The sequence below is a fragment of the Phyllopteryx taeniolatus genome, chromosome 15, assembly GCF_024500385.1.
Source record: "Phyllopteryx taeniolatus isolate TA_2022b chromosome 15, UOR_Ptae_1.2, whole genome shotgun sequence".
Lineage (NCBI taxonomy): Eukaryota > Metazoa > Chordata > Actinopteri > Syngnathiformes > Syngnathidae > Phyllopteryx > Phyllopteryx taeniolatus.
This window is the reverse complement of record NC_084516.1, coordinates 4,858,021-4,880,755: the sequence shown is the minus strand read 5'-3', so window position 1 is coordinate 4,880,755 and position 22,735 is coordinate 4,858,021. Positions and strand designations below refer to the sequence as shown.

General features: G+C 41.7%; 1 protein-coding gene across 8 annotated transcripts in view; it reads right to left on the bottom strand.

The window, feature by feature from the left end:
- The window catches only part of LOC133490283 (netrin receptor UNC5D-like), a 119,354-nt gene that overhangs the window by 85,901 nt on the left and 10,718 nt on the right, over window positions 1-22,735 (bottom strand). For 3 of the 8 annotated variants that reach the window (XM_061800171.1, XM_061800173.1, XM_061800172.1), the window contains exon 1: window positions 11,705-12,044. In XM_061800171.1, the coding sequence (XP_061656155.1) occupies window positions 11,705-11,798 (94 nt within the window). In that variant the 5' untranslated portion in view covers window positions 11,799-12,044. Of the gene's footprint in view, window positions 1-11,704; window positions 12,049-21,234; window positions 21,331-22,735 lie in introns of those variants that run through there. The other 5 variants (XR_009792149.1, XR_009792151.1, XR_009792147.1 and 2 more) reach the window with 4 other exon arrangements.

Genomic DNA, 22,735 nt, shown 5'->3' with positions numbered 1-22,735 from the left:
ATTATGAATTGTAGTCTTAAAAGACAAAAGTCATATTTCTTCGAGAAAAAAAGTCTAAATATTAGAGAAAAGTAATTTTACAACTAGTCGTATTTGTCGGAGAAAAAAAATTGGGGATTAAAAAAAGTTATATATTGTTGTACATTTCTGAAAAAGAGAAGTTATGATATTACAAGACAAAAGTTTTTTTTACATTAATTCATAGTTTTCCAAGTAAAAAGTCGTAATGTTATAAGAATAATTCTTAACTTTTCACACACACACACAAAAGCATAGTATTACACGAGCAAATGTATTATTTTAAGAAAAAAAAATTATGTGACCAAAGTCGGAGTTTTTCTCATGGCTTTTGTATTTTGACTGCTTAATTAATAGATTATTGATGATTAGAACTGTTTTTGTTGCCCAAGATATTTCATTACATGGTAGCAGCCAACAGAGCGCGCTCTAAATAGTGACGCCTTTACGGCTGCAGTAGAAAAAGCAATGTAAATGCACAAAGGTTGGCGTGGGACCATTTTGTTTTTTGAACTACAAATAACGACATTTATACATTGGTACCTTGACTTACAAGTTCAAATCAAACCGGTCTGCGCGTATCTTAAATAAATTTGCCCAATTGAAATGAATTGCAATGCCATTAATTGGTTCCAGCCCCCCGCAAAGCCATCCCCATTTTTTGTTCCGCATTTTAAATGATAAAAAACCAAATTCATGGTTTAAATTAGTTAAACTTCATTAGTTAAAATGTATAACTCCGATTTAGGCTCACATCACAAATAATTTTTGTGGTATGTTTTTAGCCCATTTCTAAAATGGCAACTGAAACTAAAAAGAGGAAAGTTGACAAGTGGATTTTTTCACTGACATACGAAACAACTGTGTCTGTTTAATTTGCCAAGAGACTGTGGCTGTTTTCAAAGAATTTAATATGAAGAGGCACCACCAGACGAAACATGCTAACTACGACAAGCTAACGGCGAGCAAACGCGCCGAAACACGGAAGCCACTGGAAGCTGTTTTGATAGCAAGCAGCGCTTTTTCACAAAAGCCCGTGACTCAAATGAAAATTCTACAAAGGCGAGCTACGAGTCTCAGTGAATTAATTTTTTTGTGATGATCAAACCACAGTTTTGTCAAATTTCTGTCATCTGACTATACTATAATCAAATCAGATGACAGAATAGTATAGTCACTATACTATTTTTTTGTCAAAATGCACTGGGATGTGATTTGTTAAAACAAAATCAATTAATACATGTTTCTAGAAAATTTCTGTCAACTTTCATAAAATAGTTCATTTGTATTTAATTTATTATGGTTTTAACCTTTAACTATCCTGGTAATGCAATTGAAAACAGATTCTCATTTGCAATATCGACCTAGTTGCAGACAGCAAAGTGATATAGTTACATATTTACATGTTAATTTACAATGGTAATGGTTCGAGGAATGTCGGCCCCCATACATTTTCATCTGACCAAATCTGGCCCTCTTTGCAAAAAGATTGGACACCCCTGCTGTAAATGATGTGCCGGTATATCGAAGTTAGCACCTTGCTAACTATGTGCCATCCCCAAGACTGCATTGACTGTTATTTAAAGAGCGCCACCACATGGAGCCGTGAAGTCGTGACCCATAAAGAGATGAAAGAAGCAGATGATCATACCATTCTTTATTTTCAGCCATCAAAAATCTATTCAAATATATATATACATTTTTATTTTTTTATTTTTTTTTTAAGGGGATGATCAAACATTGGAGCCAGAATGTGAAATGTGAAATTTCAGGTTTGATCTTCTCTGGTGTGCTAATGAAGCCCCCTCCCCGTTTTTGCCGGCGGGCGCTGTGGGAGGGGGCGGAGCGGGGTCGGGTTTGTGGGGGCTTGAACGTCGCTCAGAGATGAGGGGACCGGCGTCCCGCTGAGCCGGCCCTCATTTGCCAAGCACAGGCTAAAGGTTGTAAAAACGAAGAGGGCTGCGGTATGACGGCGGGGTGATCACGATCAAAGCTATGAGGCGTTTGGCTATGAGATCGATGGATGACGACGACGTGCAATGGCGTACGTTGGAGAATTCGACAGCGCAACAGAAGAGTACTTATGTTTAAAGGGGTATTTGCGATTAAAAGAAGAAATCAAACTGTCATATTTGTTTTCTGGTACCTTGTTACCCCATTCGTATGATCCCATTACTATAATACTAAATGTTGTCAGTTTGAAGTTTTATTTTTGGTGTGCCCGTTGGGTGCCTGACTAAATGATTGACACCTCCTAACGCCTTCTGTCTGATTGGTGATTCTTCCTTAGGCGCGGTGGTGGTGTTGTTGTTTTTCCCTTTTTTTTTTTTTTTTTTTTATATTGCTGCCAAAACCTGCTTTGTCCAAATTTGGTCAATTTCATATTTTTTCACAAATCAATACTATTGGCCAGTCCTCACGTGGGTTTGTTATATATTTTTAGAAATTATTGACCAATATAAAGTGTTGAAAATGGCTTGCTCTTTATGACAATGCAATGTTAATGGCTCAATAAACATGATGTTATTGTTTTTTCTGTGGTTCAGAACCCTAACTTTAAACCTTAACTCTGGCTTGAAACCATGTTTTGAAATCTTAACCCTGATTTGAAACACTTCTTTGTATTCTTAACCCTGACTTAAAAACCTAACCCTTTTCTGACACATTCACTCAAAACCTAAACCCTAGTTTGAAAAAAAAAGACTCCTGACTTGAAACCCTAACCTTGACTTGAAAACGCCTCTCTTAGCTGAAACCTTAACAAGCCTTGAAACCCTCATTTCCAACCTTAACCCTGTCTTAAAACACTGCTTTAAAACCTTAACCTTGACTTGAAACCCAAATTTGATTTAAAACACTACATTGAAATCTTGATCCTGCTTGAATCCCTAATTTAAAACCTTTATCCCCCACTTGAAACACTACTCCGAATCCCTTACGCTGAATTCAAACCTGACTTGAAACCTTAACCCTAACCCCGTATCAACACACTAATTTGAAACCCAAACCCTAGCCTTGAATTCAAACCCTATCCCTCATTTCTACAAGTACAGCTTGTGTATTAGAAATAAGCGTCATATTTTTGGAGGAGTTGGCGACGGCAATGTGAACGGGACAAGCGGCGCTTTCTGCCGAGAAGGTGCAAACGTGGGTGCAAACTAACTTTTTGTTGTTGTTGTTGTTTTTGTTTTTAAGATGAAACCCAATCTGCTGTGCAACAACGAGGTCAACTTAAGACAATTTGAAGCACAAACACGGCAGACTGTGAAATAGTTTGAAAGCGAACCGCTTGCTCAAACTAGTCGGGTCTGGAGAAGCGACAAAAGCGGCCAAAGATGCAAAGGAGGCGTGACCAATGATGAAAAGGAATGCTTAATGACTTCGCCGTAACACACACGCCGCCATCTTCCAGCCCGGCGGGAGGAGGAGGAGGAGGAGGAAGGGTAAAAGCGGCGAAGCGAGGAAGGATCCAGTTGGCTGGGAAAAGAGCTGAAAAGCCGGAGGGGACGGATGAGAGATGAGCCGGGCTGCTGCGCTCGCCAGTCGCTCGCACCTCCGCCAGCATTTGACGAGTCCTCATTTTTTTGGGTTTTTTTTTTGCACACCTGACACAACAACAACAACAACGGCAGGGTGTGTAGATAAAAGCTATAACCTCAATTAATGATGGCAAAGAGCAATAAGCCTCCAGCCTGGAAATCAAATACATCTACTACAGTATATCACGTTTCTATTACATCACACCTAGTAAACAATCAATTTTCAAAGTATGGTTTTCAAGACAGGGTTAGCGTTACAAATTCGGGTTTCAAGTCAGGCTTAGTTTTTCAAGCCTAGGATGGGGTTTTAAGTTAGGGTTTTAAATTAAGGCTTTAAGACAACGTCGGTTAGGGTTTCTTAGTTACGGTTTCAAACTTGGGGTAAGGTTGCACATTAGGGTCGCAAGACTAGGTTAGCGTATCAAAGTATGGCTTTCAATTTAGGGTTTCAAGCCTAGAGGAGTTTGTAAATTAGGGTTTCAGGCCAACGTTAAGCTTTGAAATTATGGTTTCAAGCCAAGGTTAGGGCTTCAAATTAAACTTTCAAATTAGGGTGTCAAGCCTTGGTTAGGATTTCAAATTAAGAGTCTCAATTAGGGTTTAAAGCTCGAGTTTCAAGTCAAGGTTAGAGTTTCAAAGTAATGTGTTAAATTATAGTTCAGGTTCCAAACTAGGGTTTCAAATCAGGGTTAGCGTTTCAAAGTGGGGTTTCAAATTATAGTTGAGGTTTCAAATTTGGGTTTCAAGCCTTGGATATGGTTTCAATTTAGGGTTCCAAGCCAATGTTAGAGTTTTAAATTAGACTTTCAAGTTAGGGTGTCATGTATATGTGTATAGGGTTTCAAGGTAGGACTTTGAGTCAAGGTTAGGGTTTCAAATTAGAGTTTTAAGCCTGAGTTAGGGTTTCAAAATAGGGTTACACGCCTGTGTTTGGGTTTAAAATGAGGGTTTCCAGTTACGGCGACATCCAGTTTGAAGTTAGTGTTTTCAAGCCTGTGCTAAGGTTACAAAGTAGGGTTTCAAGTTGGGTTTTCAAGACTGGCTTAGCGTTTTGAAGTAGGAATTCAAGTCATGTTTAAGGTTTCCAATTTGGGTTTCAAGTCAGGGTTAGGGTTTCAAACATGGGCCAGAGTTTCAAATTTGGATTTCAAGGTTGGTGTGGTTGGTGTAAGAAAGTAGGGTTTCAAGCCTGGGTTAGGGTTTCAAGCCTCATATAATGGAGAGATAAAATATTCCAGTTGGAACTTGCGAGTCAACGAGCAGCAAATTGGCTTGGGCAGACTCCGTTTGGTATCTGCCTTTGATTGAGACCCCGAGAGTCAAACAGGAAGCGACGTGGCGCACATCTTCAATAGGAGACGCTTTCACGGATTCTGATAGAGCCGACCCGCAGTGAGCGCTTCTGTTAATAAGATTTATTTTTTTTAAACTCAGCCCGCTGTCGCATTTGAGCGCAGCATTCGAACGAGGATTAGCGTTACGCCGGATAATAACAATAATGCCGTCCATTCTGATGCAGCGCGTGTTGGTTGGGCCCTGACATTTCAATTTGGGCGTCCTGTCAGGCTGACAATGGCGAGTGTCCATGGCGCCGCGGATATCGCCGCCGCCGCTGCCGCCGCCTTCCCAAATCAAGGGACGAGAGTTTTGCGCCGCCAGCGGACCTTCAAGAGTTGTTCAGCCTGGAGTGCTGAGGTCTTAAAGCGCGGCGCCTGCCTCGATGAATAAAACACGACGACGTCGGTAGCGAATGTTTGCTGCTGTTGCCTTGACGACAGCCTTCACCTGCCTCAAATGTACGTCGACTTTTACAAATCTGCTTTAACACCATTGGTGTAACACACAGGTGTCAAACTGGTGGCCCGGGGGCCAGATGCGGCCCGCCACATCATTTTATGTGGCCCGCGAAAGCAAATCAAAATTGCTCATTGTGTTCTGGTGTAATACCATTGAGATATGTGCAAGTATTTTTTTTTTTTAACCAATCCCCCTTTGAAAAGAAATGTAATAGTTGAAAACCCTGTTTTTATAGGCTTCTGATTTCAAAACTAGCTATCCATCGTGTTGTGTATACTGTATGTAATTACAGTATATGAGGTCATCTTTTATTTATATGGGTTCAGAGTTGTAGAGGCCCTCCGAGGGAAGTCATAACTACGATGTGGCCCATGACAAAAATGAGTTTGACACCCCTGGTAACACATCCAGTCGAGCACATCACACGTTGGGCATCAAAATGAGTTAGTACCTCTGTGCTTAAATGTAGGGGGGAGTATGACTACATAAATAATGGTTCAATTGAAATGCATTGCACATAAGTTACTGAAAATATTACCTAAATAAATGTTGGGAAACAAAAAATTTGAAAATATTACATGCAAATGTATTGTACTTAAAGGTTGAATACAATGGAACTGTCCTTAAAGGTACCGTATTTTGGCTATTTAGACCTCCGTAGAGTGACTAACATGGATGTCGTATAAAAGTCCATCCATTTCATCACCGCTTATCCTCACTAGGGTCGCGGGCGTGCTGGAGCCTATCCCAGCTATCTTCGGGCGGGAGGCGGGGTACACCCTGGACCGGTCGCCAGCCAATCGCAGGGCACATAGAAACAAACAACCATCCGCACTCACATTCACACCTACAGCAATTTAGAGTCTTCAATCAACCAACCACACATGTTTTTGGGATGTCGGAGGAAACCGGAGTGCCTGGAGAAAACCCACACAGGCACGGGGAGAACATGTAAACTCCACACAGGCAAGGCCGGGATTTGAACCCCGGTCCCCAGAACTGTGAGGCAGATGTGCCAACCAGAAGGAAGGAAGGTAGGTAGGTAGGTTGGGAGATAGGTAGGTCGGGTTGTCCGTTGGTCGGTCAGTAAGTAGGCTGGCAGATTGTTGGTTAGTAGGACAGTAGGTAGGTAGTTTTGTAGGTAGGTTTGGGTGCATGGCTAACTAGGCAGATGGGTTGATTATTGGTCAGTGGGTAGGTACAGTAAGTAGGTAGGATTGTGGTTTGGTTGTTCAGGTCGGTCACTTAGTGAATTGTTTCAGAGTTTTGTCCCAATACTTTTGACACTTCATTCTGAAGTCTTGAGTCATCTCCCAGAAGTTTCCAGAAGGGGCAGGCCTTGGTCGAGCGCAGACTTATTAAATATGCGTCCGTGTGTGATTCATGCAGGAATTCATTCATCTGATAGGAGGCACGGTAGACAAGCTATCAGCCCCGGAAAACACGAGAGCCGCGTTAAGCATTCTGCCCGGGGACGCCCCATCCGTCTCCCGCCTGGTACTTTTCCCCGGGAACGCCGCCTCGTCGCGCCCTCCCGTCGGCACATTTGTCACCGGCGTATATGGTCGCTGAATCACGACATTGAGGCGCCGTCCTTGAGAGCGCCTCCGGAATGGCCTTGTGGACGGCCCGTTAGCTCCGAGGCTGCTTTCCCTTTCTAAACTGCGCACGTGCACGGCGGCGGCGTGAAAGCGAAAGGGCTGAAATGGCAACCCATCAGTCCCGCGCAGCACGGGGCCTTTATTACGAGGGAGACGTCGCACATGTGAGGCGCGGTGCGACTATCCCGCACGTGAGCGCATAATAGCGACTCGGTGAAGCACCTCACGGCTCATTACCTGATGTTATTCCCACGTGTCCAAGTAACTGCGAACAATCGTATGTTTGCGATCAGAGGCGCCTCACAGTTTAATATAACCATTACAGCAGCTTTCCTGTTAGTAAAAAAAAAAATAAAAATCTTGTCTACTGCTCTATGCGATCTCTCCTCTTTATAGAAAATATTGCTGCAACAATCCCCGTCGGAAATAATGTAAATGCCACCATTAGAAAACTTGCATCAACTGCACATGCGGCGTTTTAAGTTACATTTTGAACTGTCATAGACGTTTCCCTTCTCTGCAGAAATGTACCGTTAAAGTTTATCATATGACGAAAAAAAAACAACTTACATTTTTCTTAAACACTGAATCTGGAATAAACAAACCTTAATATTATAAACACATGAGAAATCCAATTTGCGATAAAAGGCATCAGTGGTAATTGTTTGTTGTTTTGTATTTAAATAGATAACATGAATTCTTCTGTCTCTCTATCTTCTATTCATCTATCTCCAACTACCTTTCTTTTTTTATGTAAATCTTTTTTCAAAGACCAATAACAAAACAACCCAAAAAAAATTCGAATGTCCTTTAATAAAAAGGCTCTAATACACATTTGATATGGTCTTGCGGGCCAAATATAATTACAGCGTGGGCCAAATTTGGCCCACGCTTGGACATGTATCTGCTAAATGCTGTTACGATTAAAACGTTTCAAAATATATATGCTTTTGCCCTTAGAAAATGTATTCCATTTTAATTATGACCACTTAGTGCGAGTGTTCCTCACTCTCTCTGCTATTCTTTTATCGATTTGCTGTGAGACAATGCAAGATGTCTGTGGCTGGCACGGGCGCCATTTGCATGGTGCACGTGTGTATGTATGGCCTTGCCGAAGGATGATCATCGGGGCGCTGTATGGTGGCAGTAAAACTCAACTCAACTTACTTCACAATAAGCAGCAGTTTGGCAAATTGTGACCGGTTGAAGTCTTCTGTCAAACGAAACATAAAACAGAACATTACACCTTGTGGATTTAGAATGTCCACATAGCTTAGCCTTTTAGTCCACTAGCTTAATGCTCACGCTAAATAGCATCTAAATTAACCCCTTAAGTAACGGATTGAACACAAATGGTGCAGCAACAGTCATATATTCGTTATCCTCTGCAAAGAATGACCAATATTAGGGTCGTACTGATGAGTTGAGAGAGGAGTCGAGACGTTTCGTGGCAAAGGCGGTCACACCAGAAAGAGCAGTACAACGGCCATTTCAATTGATGCAGTGTGACAAAAACATGCTTTTAATTCTATTTTTTCATTACCGTATGTTTTTGTGCAGTAAGTACAATATTACAGAGTCCCCCCCCCCCCATTAAAATATACATTACAATATTTTTTGTTGTTTTATAGGGGAAGGCTGGAATGAATTAATGCCATTTCCATTCATTTAATTGGGAAAAGATAATTTGAGATGTGTTTCAAGTTACAAGCGTGGTCATGGAACAAATTAAACTCTTATCTCAAGGCACCACAGTACTTTCTGTGACAAATATTGCGCCTCGGCTCAATAAAGGTTGAGCTTGATATACATTAAATGTCAGGAAATTGCGATGACGATTGCGATACACGAGAGCCTAATTACGTGTTTATATTAATAGTCCTGCTTACAATACATATCAACTGCGCTGATGAATCACCGCCATCTTGTGATCCATCACCCAGAAGCACAAAGGAAACCCAGCCAGTCACATGACATCACGTTCACAATAAAAGCGCCGTTTCTGATCGATGCCACGCCCTCCAGGGAAGGAAAACGGCCTCCGTATCGATCCGCTTTTAAAATAATACAACAATGGATATTGACCTGTTTAGAAATAAAACAAAAATGCATATTTGACAGTGCCGCTGTCCAAGCGTCATCCAGCTTTATCAGCATAACCGAGCGCTCCTTTTTTTCTTCCCCCCCCGACCCCCTTCTTCTCCTCCTCGCCCCCGCCCGGTTAGAAATGTGTTCCCCTTCAATAATGCAGGAGCGAAAGCGAGCACGTCGCAATCTCCCGCCGAGCAGGCGAGCGGTGGCGACGGCCGTGGCCGAGCGGCGCGTCTCCGCTCCGACGTCGCTTCAATCAAAGTCGCCTGGCCGAGAAAAGTCATTTAGCGGCAAACATAAAACACACCCGCAGTGGCCTTTTATTCCCGCCGCGTTCACTCCCGCCCTCCACCGCCGGCCTCAAACGTATATCTTACCTCCTCAGAAATGTCCATACACAACTGTTGGTTTTAAAGTAAATAAAAAATGTCTTGTGCATTTTGGTCAAGCAGAAAGCAGAAAGCAAAATCAGTTGACAATATAATACAGTAAATAGGGACCCGAGCCCTGTGGCTTATAGCAAAAAAAAAAAAAAAAGTAATTGACATCAATGACATCATTGCGTGTTACGAGTCACGTGCAAATGGAATCAGCACACACAAGGCACCGCTACACCTGTTGTTTTGTTTTTATACAAAGTTTCAAACAGTGTTCACAAAAATGCCAGCCCTTGTCCATCACTGAAAAAAGGCCAGTTTACCAGGACCGTTGTTGAAATGCTGAAAAGCCTTAACATATATGATTTCTTGAAAATATCAAAATAAATGGTGACTAGCTCTTGCCGCGCTAATACAAAAGCATCAAACTATTGCTCAAAGAAAACAGTTTTTAAGGATGAAATGGGGACGAAAAACTAAAATGCTTAGAAAAATATGTATGTATTTTTTTTTTAAAGGAGTACACCCTGGACTGGCCACCAGCCAATCAGAGAGCGCATACATACAACCAAGCATTCAGCCTTAAATTCACACCGATGGACGATTTTGAGCCCTCAGTGAACCTATGCTGACATCTGGTGAGAGAAGCGGGGTACGCCCTTCAATTGGACGCCAGTCAATCGTGGGGCACGTTTAGACGAAGGAGCATTCACACTCCTCAGTGAAGCAAACTTGCAATTATTGAGCGGAAGTATGAAAAATGAAAATAAACTCATCCATGCCCAACTCTGACCATCCACTCTCACCACTGCATCCTTTGTCTGTTTGAAATTTTTTTGTACTGATATCAATATTGGTATAAGTCATATCAGCCCCAATCGTTGATACCGACCTGTACTTTACCTGGTATGTTTTTATTTTTTTAAATCTATTTTTATCAATATCGGTGATACCAGCATTTATGCTTTAATTAGAATTGTGTTTGCATTGATATCGCTATTGGTATCAGCAATACTAGCTTCTATTTTACTTGATTTTGTGTTTTAATGTATTGTTATTGATATCGCTATTGGCGATACCGGCCTCAATTTTACTTATCGATATTTGTATTGACAATACGATATATACCATTTTTCACGGTATTGTATTGTAAGTATTGGTATCAGTATAAGAAGCAGCAAAACCAGCGTCTGCTTTACTTGTTTTTTTTTTTTTTTTATGTATTGGTAATATCGGTAACTGTGATACCAGCTTCGAATGCACTTGGTATCTCGTGTATAACATCGATATCAGTCTCGTCGATACTGACCTTCATTTTACTCGGTATCTTGTTTTTTCATCTATTTGTATCAACATCAGCGATACCAGCATCAACTTCATCTGGTACCTTGTTTTTAATTGTATCGATATCAGTATCAGCAACACCAGCCTATATTTTTCTGCTTTTAAATAGTATTGATATGCGTGCACTGTTTCCTGTTGAAATGATCAAAATAACGACGCAGCTCGGTCCGCCATCTCCTTGGTGACCAATTAAAGGCCCTTCAGTTGATTTGCGCTATTGAGGAGTGTGCGGTGAAGAACAACACAGACTGTATTTTAAAATCAAGCTCATTAAAATGCGTCTCATCAAGAGCTCTTTCCAATGGTTTGCTGAGCAGGGAGGGCCAAAATATTAGCGTCACAAACATATTGATGAGTTAGCAACTGTCTGTGGTAATGAAAAAGTCAGCGTTGTTGTCCTTGTAAATTCCAAAAATCAATTTTCCATACTGCATATCGTCAAGCGTTTACATTCACACGCATCGACGATTCAGAGTCTTCGACGACACCTAAAGGGACTTTTGGCGAGAGAAGCGTGGTTGACCCCCGACCCATTGCCAGTCAATTACAGGGCACATAAAAACATACAATTCACATTAACACCTATATACAATTTTGAGCCTTTAATGAACCTAACATGCAATTTTTGGGGAGTGTGGGAAGAAACCCACACAAGCATGGGGAGAACATATGCAAACCTCAGAACTGCGAGGCAAACTCACTCACCACGGCGGTACACACTTTCACTGTTGAGCCGCACAAAGATGCGCTTGATTGACAGGTGGGAGCCCATAGGGTGACGTCCCACACGCACACATCACCACCACGAATGTTCACTTTCCAGCTTCTCAGACTCGAACCTGAGACCATCTGACGCTTTAATTGACAAGCGGTGTCAGTGAACTTCCATGTGCAACTTCCACGCTCGCACGCACGCAGTGTTCCGAAGGGGTCTTACCTCGGCCGAGCGCGGTGGCCGGGAGAAGAAGCACCAGAAGCGGCAGCAGCGGCGCGGCCGAAGTCGCGCATCTCCCGGAGCTCCGGCGTCCCATCACGGCTCTGTTCGCGGCGGCTGTCCGCGTGATGCGCGCACGCACCCGTGCATTTGTGGGCTAAAAGAGAAAGAGCCTAAAAAAAATAAATACAAAAATAAATTTAAAAAAATAAATAAATAAGGCACCAAGAAAAATAAATAAAAATAATAGGAATAAAAATTCCCGAGCTGGCTGGGCTGGTGCAAATGTCCGAGCCGAGCCGCTACCTCGCGGTTGCAACGCAGTGCGGAGAGAAGAGAAGAGGAAGAAGGAGAAGAGGAGGAGGAGGAAGAGTTGCACTGACATGAGGCGGAGAAGGAGAAAGGGGGAGAGAGAGAGAGAGAGAGAGAGAGTCACGTGGTGTTGTTTTCTGCCTTACTAATTAACGAGCATCTGCTTGCTGATTGGTCCGATGATCAAAAAGGTGGAGGGGTTAAATTGCAAACACACGTGGTCTCAAGTCCTTGTTTAAAAAAACCCCAAAAAAACATGCATTATGGAAATTGGTTGCTGGTGGAGGGGAGGGGCCGTTTATTGACCATGAAACAATGTTACTGGTATGTTAAAATTCAGAGTGAAAACGGAGTTCGATACTGAAATATTAATACGCTGATATCAGCATTACTGATACCAGGGATACCATGCTCCTTCCACTTAGTTGAATCCTTTTAAATATATTGTTATTGATGCATTACGACGATTGACTAAAACCAGCGTCAATTTTATTTGGTTTCGATATCTGTATCAGCGATACTGGCCTGTATTTTATTTGGTGTTGTGCTTTTTAAACTAATGTGCGGTATCGCCTATCATTAGTTTGAATCGAAAGTGTATGGATTTTAACTTTTAATCAGTATAAGCAAAACCAATTAGTATATTAACTGGGATCGTGTTTTTATTGTATCATATCGGTGACAGCGATACCAACTTCTATTTAACTTGGTATTGTGTGTTTGTTTGTTTTTTTTTACATTAAATTGGTATCAGCATATCAGCCTCTGCTTTACTTTCTAACATGTTGTTTTTTTTTATGTATTGGAATCAGTATCAGCAATACCAGGCTCTACTTGGGATCATATATTTTAATTCACTGGAAACCTTTTCCAGTCTTGGCGATAGCAGCCTCTGTTTTACTAGGTATCATGTTTTTCGGTATATTTGTATTGACATCGGTTTTGACAATACCAGTCTATATTTGAAATGATATCAATAACTATGGATTAAAACAGCCTCTATTTCACTTAGTATTGTGCTTTTTAATGTATTGGTATCGATATCGGCAACAGCAATACTTCTATTTTACCTGGTATCGATATCAGTATCAGTTGTACGAGCCTCCATTTTACTTATCGTTAATGTGTTGGTATTGTATTGTTTAAAAACTGTGTGGTATCGTCTATCTTGGTTAAAATGAATATAAGTTTACTTTCAATTTTACTCTACATAATTTTAATACATTGATACAGGTCTGTTTAACTTGTTATTATGCTTTGTAATGTAATAGTGTCAATATCGGCAACGGCTATAGAGTGGAACCCTGATTTACAAACTTAACTGGTTCTTGAACAGCGTTTGTAAGTTGAAAAGTTCGTAAATTGAAAATAATTTTCCCTTAAGAAGGAAAGTAAACATGAATAATTGGTTGGAGCCTTGACAAAGACGCTATAAAAGTTTGTACACTTTGTGGTACTCTGGGTCGAAGTCGAAGAAGAGGTGGAAAGCGGGTTATTCGGCAGAAAGGGAAGAGGAAAGCACAGAGCCTAGAACTGAATGTGGGGACTTTGAATGTTGGGACTATGACAGGAAAATCTCGGGATTTGGTTCACATGATGATTAGGAGAAAGGTTGATATATTGTGTGTCCAGGAGACCAGGTGGAAAGGCAGTAAGGCTAGAAGTTTAGAGGCAGGGTTTAAAATATTTTACCATGGTGTAGATGGGAAGAGAAATGGAGTCGGGGTTATTTTAAAAGAAGACTTGGCTAAGAATGTCTTGGTGGTGAAAAGAGTATCAGATCGAATGATGAGGCTGAAACTTGAAATTGAGGGTGTTACGTATAATGTGATTAGTGGCCATGCCCCAGTTGGTGTTCGAGAGGAGGATGCAGCAGATAGACTTACATGGAAAAGGAAAACGCGCTGTGGCGACCCCTAAAGGGACAAGCCCAAAGGAAAAGAAGAAGATCGTGTCTTTAATATATTGGTGTCAATATCGACCATACCAGCCTTTCTTTTACCTGGTATTTTTGTTTTAATGATTTGGTATTGGCGATCCCAGCCTCTAGTCTGCTTGCTATTGTGCTTTTAAATGTATTGGCATTTTTACTTCTGTATCATGTTTTTTAATGTATGGGGATCTATATCGGTATCGATAGCGATACCAGCCTCTATTTTACTAGTTGTCACGTTTTTAACAATTTCAGCCTTTATTTTCCTTGGTATTGTGTTTCTTTCAATGCATCTGCATTGGTAACATTATTGTTGACACAAGAATCTATTTTACTTGGTACCTTAATGATAAGGAAATGTATAGAATTGCCTGTCACGAGTTTCAAATTAAATTGGATGCATTTTAAGTTTTAGGTTTACTCATCTTTTTTTATATATATACATATATATAATGTGCTGGTATCGGTATCACTATCGTTTATACCAACCTCTACTTGGTATCATATTTTTTAGTGTATTGGTATCGCTGTTGAAATTACAGATAGCGACCTATAGTTTACTCAGTTTATCATTTTTTATTTTAATGTATTTGGATCGAATCAGTGTCATTGATATTTTGTTAATGCAATTGTTATCGGCATGCCAATCAACAGTTGCAACTAAATCAGCAGCTTGACCTTGTGCATCCTCATTAGCATATCGAGCAGGGAGTGTGCGGTCAGGCCAGGTCAAACCAGGAGATAATATTTCTGGAGGTAGCCATGAACGTGAATTAAATATTCGGGGAGGGAGGCGGCTCGGGGGCGGCGTCGGCCTCGAGACCATTGAGCGGATCGCCGGAGCGAGAACGACACAACGAGCTTTTGTCGCAACGTCGGTGTTTTATTGGCCCGCCAAAGCCGCGTTGGTTCGCTCGCTCGCTCACCTTGAAGATGATGTCGTTTGTCCCGCTGATGACATCATCCAGCATCAGCCGTCTGTCATGTGACACGTGAGAAATATTGGCTCAAAGAAGCCTGTGACTGTTTTCGTGGCAAAATTCAACTCTCCCGTGAAGATTTTGTGAACAAATATAGTTTTTTTTTCATGACATAATACAACATTTTAATGCCAAATCCAATGTTTTTTTGTGGACCAATATAGCCTTTGAGAATGTGCTTGAGGCAAAACATAACATTTTTACAGCCGAGTGCAACCTTTTTGTAAACAAAGTGATTTAATGACAATATATTCAATTTTCGAAGGAAACTACCGGTTTCCAGCCCCCCAATTATTTTTTTTTAATCAATGTGTAACATTTTCATGGACTAATGTAGCCTTTCTATAAACAAATGTATAAACAATGTTGCATTTCTGTTGGAAACTACCAGTTTCCTTGCTAAATATATCGTTTTCATGCACAAGACAAAACATTTTCCAAAGACTAATGCTGCCTTTTAGTGAACAAATACGGCGTTTTAATGGCAAAATATAACGTTTCTTTTTTTGTTTTCTAACTAATACAGTGTTTTAATGGTACAAATATTGCATTCACAAATTTTTCTTTTTTTTTTTTTTCAAAGTGAGCCCTTTAAGACAAATGTCTTTCATTGCTTAATGTAGACTTCTTGTGAACTTTTTTTTTTTTTTTTTTTTTAATGGCAAAGTATTGAATTCCTGTGGGAAGCAACTTAGATTCCTGGCCATATTTGGCATATTTGTATTTTGGAGGCAAAGTATCGCAATTGTGTACCAAAGTGATCATTGTACGCAATGTCTTTAATTAAGATTCTCGCTCTCGTCCAACTCCTGATTGATTAACGTATCGATTAAGACAGCTCAGTCCGTACAGGCTTTAAAGAACAAACACAAGCTGCTCTCACCGGGGTCATTTTCCAAAGAAGCCAAATATCCCCAGCCACTAAAACATCTCTGAAATTTGTGTTTATTCTTAGAGGTTCATCGGCGGCCGCGCGTCCCTCTAAACACACAAAGATGTGAATAGAAGCGTTTAGGTGGTGCTCCGACGGCCTTGGGCGAGATAATAGACGAGGAGCCGGGCCGAGGTGCCGTGTGGGAGGTCTTGCTGCAAGGCACGTTTGTTTGTCACCGCTTGGTAAATAATAAACTCCTCTTCAGCCGCGTTGCACAAACTGAGCAGCCACAGTGTCACAACGTATGTGCGCGTAATGTTACTGACGAGGCAAACGTAATGTCACGGCCGGATGTAGCATTTTTGTGAACAAATCTAGTGTTTTAATGGCAAAATACATCACCTTTTAAGGACAAAAGTGTTTTTCTGGCCTATTATAGCCTTTAAAAGTGGTTTAATGGCAAAACAGAGGCAAAGCCAGATATTTTTGTGTGGCCTGATATAGCATTTGAAAGTGCAAAATTGTGTTTTTGAGACAAAACATAGCTTTGCCATGTTCCAATATAAACTTTTTGTGAACAAATTGACATTTATTATAATGGAACCTTTAAGATATAATGCTTTTTTTGTAGCATAGTAAAGCCTTTCAGAGTGCTTTAAAAGGCAACATACGTTTAAAACAAAATGCAACATTTTTAGAGTCTAATGTAGCCTTTTGTGAACAAAATTGTGTTTTAATGGCAAGGGAGACTTCTAGGGATTATTTTGTGGCTAAATGTAACCTTTAAAGTTGTTGCATGGCAAATTCGAGGCAAAACATAATGCAGAATTGTCTTAGTCTTGCTTGTTGCCTTTTTGTGAACAAATATACAGCCTTTTCATGGGAAAATATAACCTTCAAGGGTCAAATATAATGCTTTTTTTGGTGGCATAATGAAGTTTTTTTCAGATTGTCTAAATGGCAAAATACGTTTTAGGCAAGACGCAATTTTCACAGCCTAATGAGGACATTTGCGAAAGAAAATATGTTCTTTTTGCGGCAAAATATTGCATTGCCATAGGAAGCTACTACTTTCCTCGCTAAAGATATGTTTTCTCCGCTTGAAATGTCCCATTTTAAAAGTGCTCGCAGGAAGCTTTAAAAAAATAATAATGTAATCTAAGATTTGCCAGAAACGTCATTGCTTTCAAGTAACTTATGTAACTTCTCTTTGCAATGACAGTACACGACTATTGACAGGGACGGATGAAGCTACTCCAGCTGCTCTTCGTTGAGCCCACGTGCTTTTTTTTTTAACAGCGTAAATGACCATTGGTTGTGCTCAAGGTCGTAGTAATGTTCTTTGTGTGTGTGTGTGGTAATGGATCCACGGTACAGACAGTGTGAGCTTTGTGTGTGTGTGTGTGTGTGTGTGTGTGTGTGCCCGCCATGGGCCTTCAGCTATATGGGCTCAAACCTCAGAGAGCATGCCAGAGACAGGGCCGGGGTCCGCCGAGCTAATCAGACCCTCGGGAGTTGCTCTCCGCCAACACTTTTTGTTGTCGGGAATTCTCTCGTTACTGCACTCGAGGACAAAGCGGGATAAAGTCACCGTGAGGGTATTTTTTGTTCTACACACACACACACACATTGGACACCTGGATGGCTGGGGAACGTAATGGCAGAGGTGGGGGTCTCGAGTAACACGACTCGAGTCAGACTTAAATTGACAATTTTAGAACTTGGGACTTGCTGGGCTAAAACTTAAAAGACTTCTTGACTTCTTAGACTTGAGCTACATGATTTGACAAGCCATATTTACATTTCCAAAGTAGTGTGTTTTGTTTTTGAAAGAAAAGTAATTTGTGTGTGTGTGTGTGTGTGTGGTACGCGCAAAGTATGCTATGATGGAGGGAGGTCCGAAGATTACATTTGTTGATTACAGATAACGTTGCTATTTAGACATACATCGGTGCCGAAAATTCTTGCTGCGGTCTACATTCAATTCTGGTTATATAGTAGGGATGTTCGATACTACTTTTTTTTTTTCCAGACCAATACCAGTACAAGTATTCACCTCTTGAGTACTCACTGATACCGTTAGTACTTTTGATACATGAAATTTAAATTAACACGGTGACTTGTGACAACAAAGACCTAGCTTTCTTTCTGACGCACATGATGATTCGCTGATGTGTCTAACCGCCACGGTGTAGTGCCAACTACTGGCGAGGAGCACTTAGTCTTTCTTTTTTGCCTTAAGTATGCTGGTATCGGCAGCCTTCACGAGTACCCGATACCTTGGCCTGATCCACATACCTGGTATCGGTATTCGCCCATCCCTAATATATAGTATCTGTTGAAGACTGCCTAGATATAGACAATTCAAAGCTATATGTATAACAAACAACACCGCTGACTATCCTTGCTGCTGTCTACATTCACTTTCGTATATGGTATCTATTATATACTGCCAAGTGCCAATATATAGGCTATTGCTGAACGTATAGTTTACACGCCAAAAACAACACTGCTGACTCTTTTTGCTGCTTTTAACATTCACTTTTTCTTATACAGCATTAATTTATTATACACTGCTTCGTACAATTTACGTATTGCAATACGTACAGTTGTTGCAACATACATTGCTGCCGACTATTCTTGCTGCTGTTCGGGTTCACTTTTGTATACGTTTATTTATCACTGCTTAAATATAGACTATTTATTGACACATAGCTGTATAGAGGTTTTATTGCTACATACAACACTGCAGACTTGCAGTCTTGCTGCTGTTCACATCCACACGTGCATAGATCCTATTTATCATTCATGCACAGTACTGCTCTTATTCAGTCTCAATTCCTAGCGTTTTAAATCTGTAGATAGACATTTTATTTCCAGGATATTATCCTATGTATACAAAATCACTGCATCCCGGCTTTGTGTTCCTGACGCTGCCGTCGGCTCAGAAACATTTTCCCGTGGAGTGCGCAGAGAAGCACTCCTCCTACTTTATGGAAATCAAATGCCAAAATTGACTTACTGGAATCCCCCTGAAACCTCTTCACTAATCTTGCCCTGAAGCTTCTGACATTCACGTAAAGGTGCAGAAAGAATAAGAGCGTCTGTGCCGATTGGCAGGGGTGCTGCTTCGGGCAGCGGGCAGGTTGGGGGGGGTTATCGGCACTGCCAATCAGGGGTCTCACGACGCAGCCCTGGATTGCGGTCTCAGGAACTGACGAGGCAGCAGAAACGTACGTGCGAGGCTAGACGCGGAATAGGAATGACTACGCGCTTGTTTGTATGTTCGGTGAGCGCGGCGGAAAACAGCCTGCAGATGTAAGTTTAATGACGCGGGTCAAGTATAAAACACAAGTGACAGACGGAAGCGGCCTTTAAGGGGTGCTGGCCCGCTACACACACAAATAAAACCACCGGCTCGCGTGTCGCGGTGCCAGGAACGAAGTTCAGATTCAAACCCGCTCGCCCGTAAACGAATCGGACCGCTGCGGATGCGGACCGCCGATTCCATCGCGGTTTGCCGTGAAAGGTACAAGCACGGAATGTCAAGTCGACTCGCAAATTTCTCAGCTTCTGATGTAGTATCGTAGGCATGACGACGGCTGTATCGCAGTTATAACACGCGAGTAACTGGGTTTTGTTTTTTGTTTTTACCGGTGTTTACGCCTCAGTTGTGCTCCAACATGCCAGGCAACACTGAGGTCTACTGGAAGAAATGCAGAATAAATTAACAGCAAGAAGAAGAGGCAGAGAAGGTCCCCAACTAACAACAGTAATTGTTGTTGTTCCCACAGAGCAGAGAATATATGCCTGAGTATCATTGTATGATCTGTTTGTATGCGTCGCTGCTCCCCATGTGTTAAAGTAGAAGTTGTTTGAAGGTTTGTAATTATCACAACATATATGCTAATTTTCATTAGCCTGTCAATGGTTTTTCGCATTAAGTTAGTAGACTTTAGTTGGTTTAAAACATATGATATGGTTGAACATTTTGGTGTTTGAATGTACAGTAGTCCCGCGTTTATCCGCATAGACAAAAATCTGTTACGTAGCAACTATCTGTCTAAACTTTGGACATTTTCTGTCATTTAAGCACTCTTTCCTCTTGGCTCCTACTTATTGCTACGTAATTCTGCAGTAATATTAGTCAGTTTGGAAAAATTATCACCGCAAAATCCAGCGGAAGATCCGCAATATAAAATGAAATATCCCGGCTTGCTGTTCCATGTGAAAGGTACCAACACAGAATGGGTTCTCAGCTTTGGAGGTAGTGTCAAAGGCGTAACAGAGGCAGAATTTGTGGTCGTGTGAAAGGGAAAAGCCGAAAGCCGGGACAGGTGTGTGAAGTTTAACACTGGAAAATTAATTATTCCGCCCTGTTGTGTTGAAAGCAATTGTCGTGTTAGCCCAGACTTTGCTGCGGGTATAGTATTGTTAATTGTCGGCGCTACTGCTACGTTTATTGATGTTGCAATTTTGCGGGATCTCTGTGCGAAAGGGGCTTCAAATACAAGCACTAGCTTTATTGTGCTCGTCAACCGTTTTGGGTTGGAAAAGCTCAGATTTCCTGGAAGTGATAACTGCATTTGAGGACAAATAGGTGTTGTGAGTAGGGCGGCGGGGGTGTTACAAATATCAAACCGGGCCTTCTGCCAGCAGCGCCTCCGGCTGTATACATCTTAAAACAGCGTAAAGATCTCCCGTCGCAAAGTTCAGACGGTGTATCGGGTCCACGGAGACCAATTATGTGCTTGTTTCATTCTCGCTCAAATCTCTAGTTTCGCCGCTTTGCAAAACAAAACACCGAACGTGATCGAAAGCGCAGGGACGGGAACTATTCGCATCTGCCAAAATGTCACTTCGGACCGGTGACCGCGTGTCAGAGTGCGCTCGTTGCCCACGTGCTGCGCCAAACGTTCGGCTCTTGGTCGATCTCCAAAGGCCTCATTAAATGTTCGTTAATTAGCCACATCGCATGCATACATGCAACACGGCCTCTTTCACGCTGCCTATTAAAGCAGGGAATTCAGGTTACCCAGATTGATGTTCTGCGTGATTGACACGCACTATGTGTGTTGGAGTAGAACCATAAATTTCCCAGCTTCAGGGGTAGTAAAACAGGCAGGATGGCGGCTATGTGAAAGCAGGTAGCGTTTGTGATGTTTTGTGAAAAGTCGCTGAAGCTGGGTAAGCTGTATCATAATACGGATGTTCTTTCTGCTGACTAACTGTGGAAAAAAGTGTTATCCTGACTAAAAGGTGAGTGCAGCATTGTTTTAAATCAGTTTTGCTGGTCTACCGGCATGAATTGCACCTCTGGGGGCGACGAACAGCACTTTCCCCCTCCGCCTTTTCGCAGCGACCTTGAGTCGGGAAGAAGAGAGACGGTGCAGACGGGGTGAGAATTGGCTCCCACCCAAAGTGGAGCAGTCACCTGTCGCCAACAATCAGCACAGCGCTCTTTCTCCAAAACGACGAGCTGAGAGTTTAGGCAGGGACGGGAACGCTCGGGTGCCAGAGATGCGGGAATCTGCTAACGGGAAGTTGAGACAGAAACAAGAGCCGACAAATTTCAAGTTTGGTCAACAAAACGATGGATGCAGTTAATCACATGCTTTGAGCAACACGTTCAACTAGTTATATTTAACCTTAGAATGGAAATGTGTAATGATCAAAGCCAGGACTAATGTCAAGATTGAGCTTTTTGTGGTGTTGGCAAAAAGTGGAGGCAAGAGGTAGCGGACCCAAATGCAGGGAAGATGGTACTGCAGCAGTCTCAAAAAAAAAAAGAAAGCAGACACTAAATTAACAAAGTCTAAAAATGTCAATTCAAAGTAATGAAGAAACACTAGGGATAAACTCACCACAACGAAAAACATAACATGACAGGAGAGACGTGACTTACATCAATAAGACTGAAAGAAAGCTGGGAACTAAATACGAACAAATTGACAAGACAACGAGGCACACCTGGACGACACACAAGTGGATGGAGGGAACTGATTGGTAGACACAAAGGGACTGGGCTGACGAGAACAGGTGGGAACAAAAACCTAACGAGCAAGACAAAACATGAAGAGGGAACAAAAGAAAACGAGACAACATGAAACAAACCTAAATATAAGCTAAACAACAAGAACACAGATCGTGACAACTAATGTGTTAGTTTCAACAAAATAACAGTTAATTCATTAACTTACTCACCTGGCGCATTCAACTAACTGTCTCATCTACCTAACTGAATTAGCACTAATGAACTCTTCCAACTAATTTACTCACTAACTCAAATAACCGACTGACTCAATTAGTAATTAATTCACGCATTCACTCACTCAGCGTACTAGCTTAACTAACTTCATCATCCAACTTATTCTAACTCAACAAACCAATCAACTAACCACTCACTCATCTAACGCATTCACTCAACTAACTCTGAACAAGACACAACAAAGTTATTGTTCAGGCTCTGACATTTCAACGTTTGTGGAAGACACCCAAGCCTAGCTAAGGCTAACGTAGCTTCCTTGTCAGTGGGTGACAAAAAGCTGGCGAGTCCGCAGAGGTGAGCGGTGCACTCCGTCAACAACGTGGCAGCTTGTTGGAAGCGGGATTGATAAGGAGGATACTTGTTAGCACGTGCATGCGTACGCACACAAACACACATGTTGCGTGGGTTCATCTGTCAGCATAACAAGAGCGCACATGAACAAATGGCTTGTGCGCGTGTAGGTGTCAAGACCCGGTCTTAATATGAAATAATAAAGCGTACACAGGAAGTCAGAGGGGTAGGGGGAGGGCATTAGCGGTCCAATTGGGGAGCGACGTGATGGATGAAGTCAACGGCGAAAGGGAAGAAGAGCACGACGCGTCACATGGAGTTATTTGCGGCGTCGGCTCACTTATTCGGCGGGTGAGCGCAGGCTTAAATCAAGCCA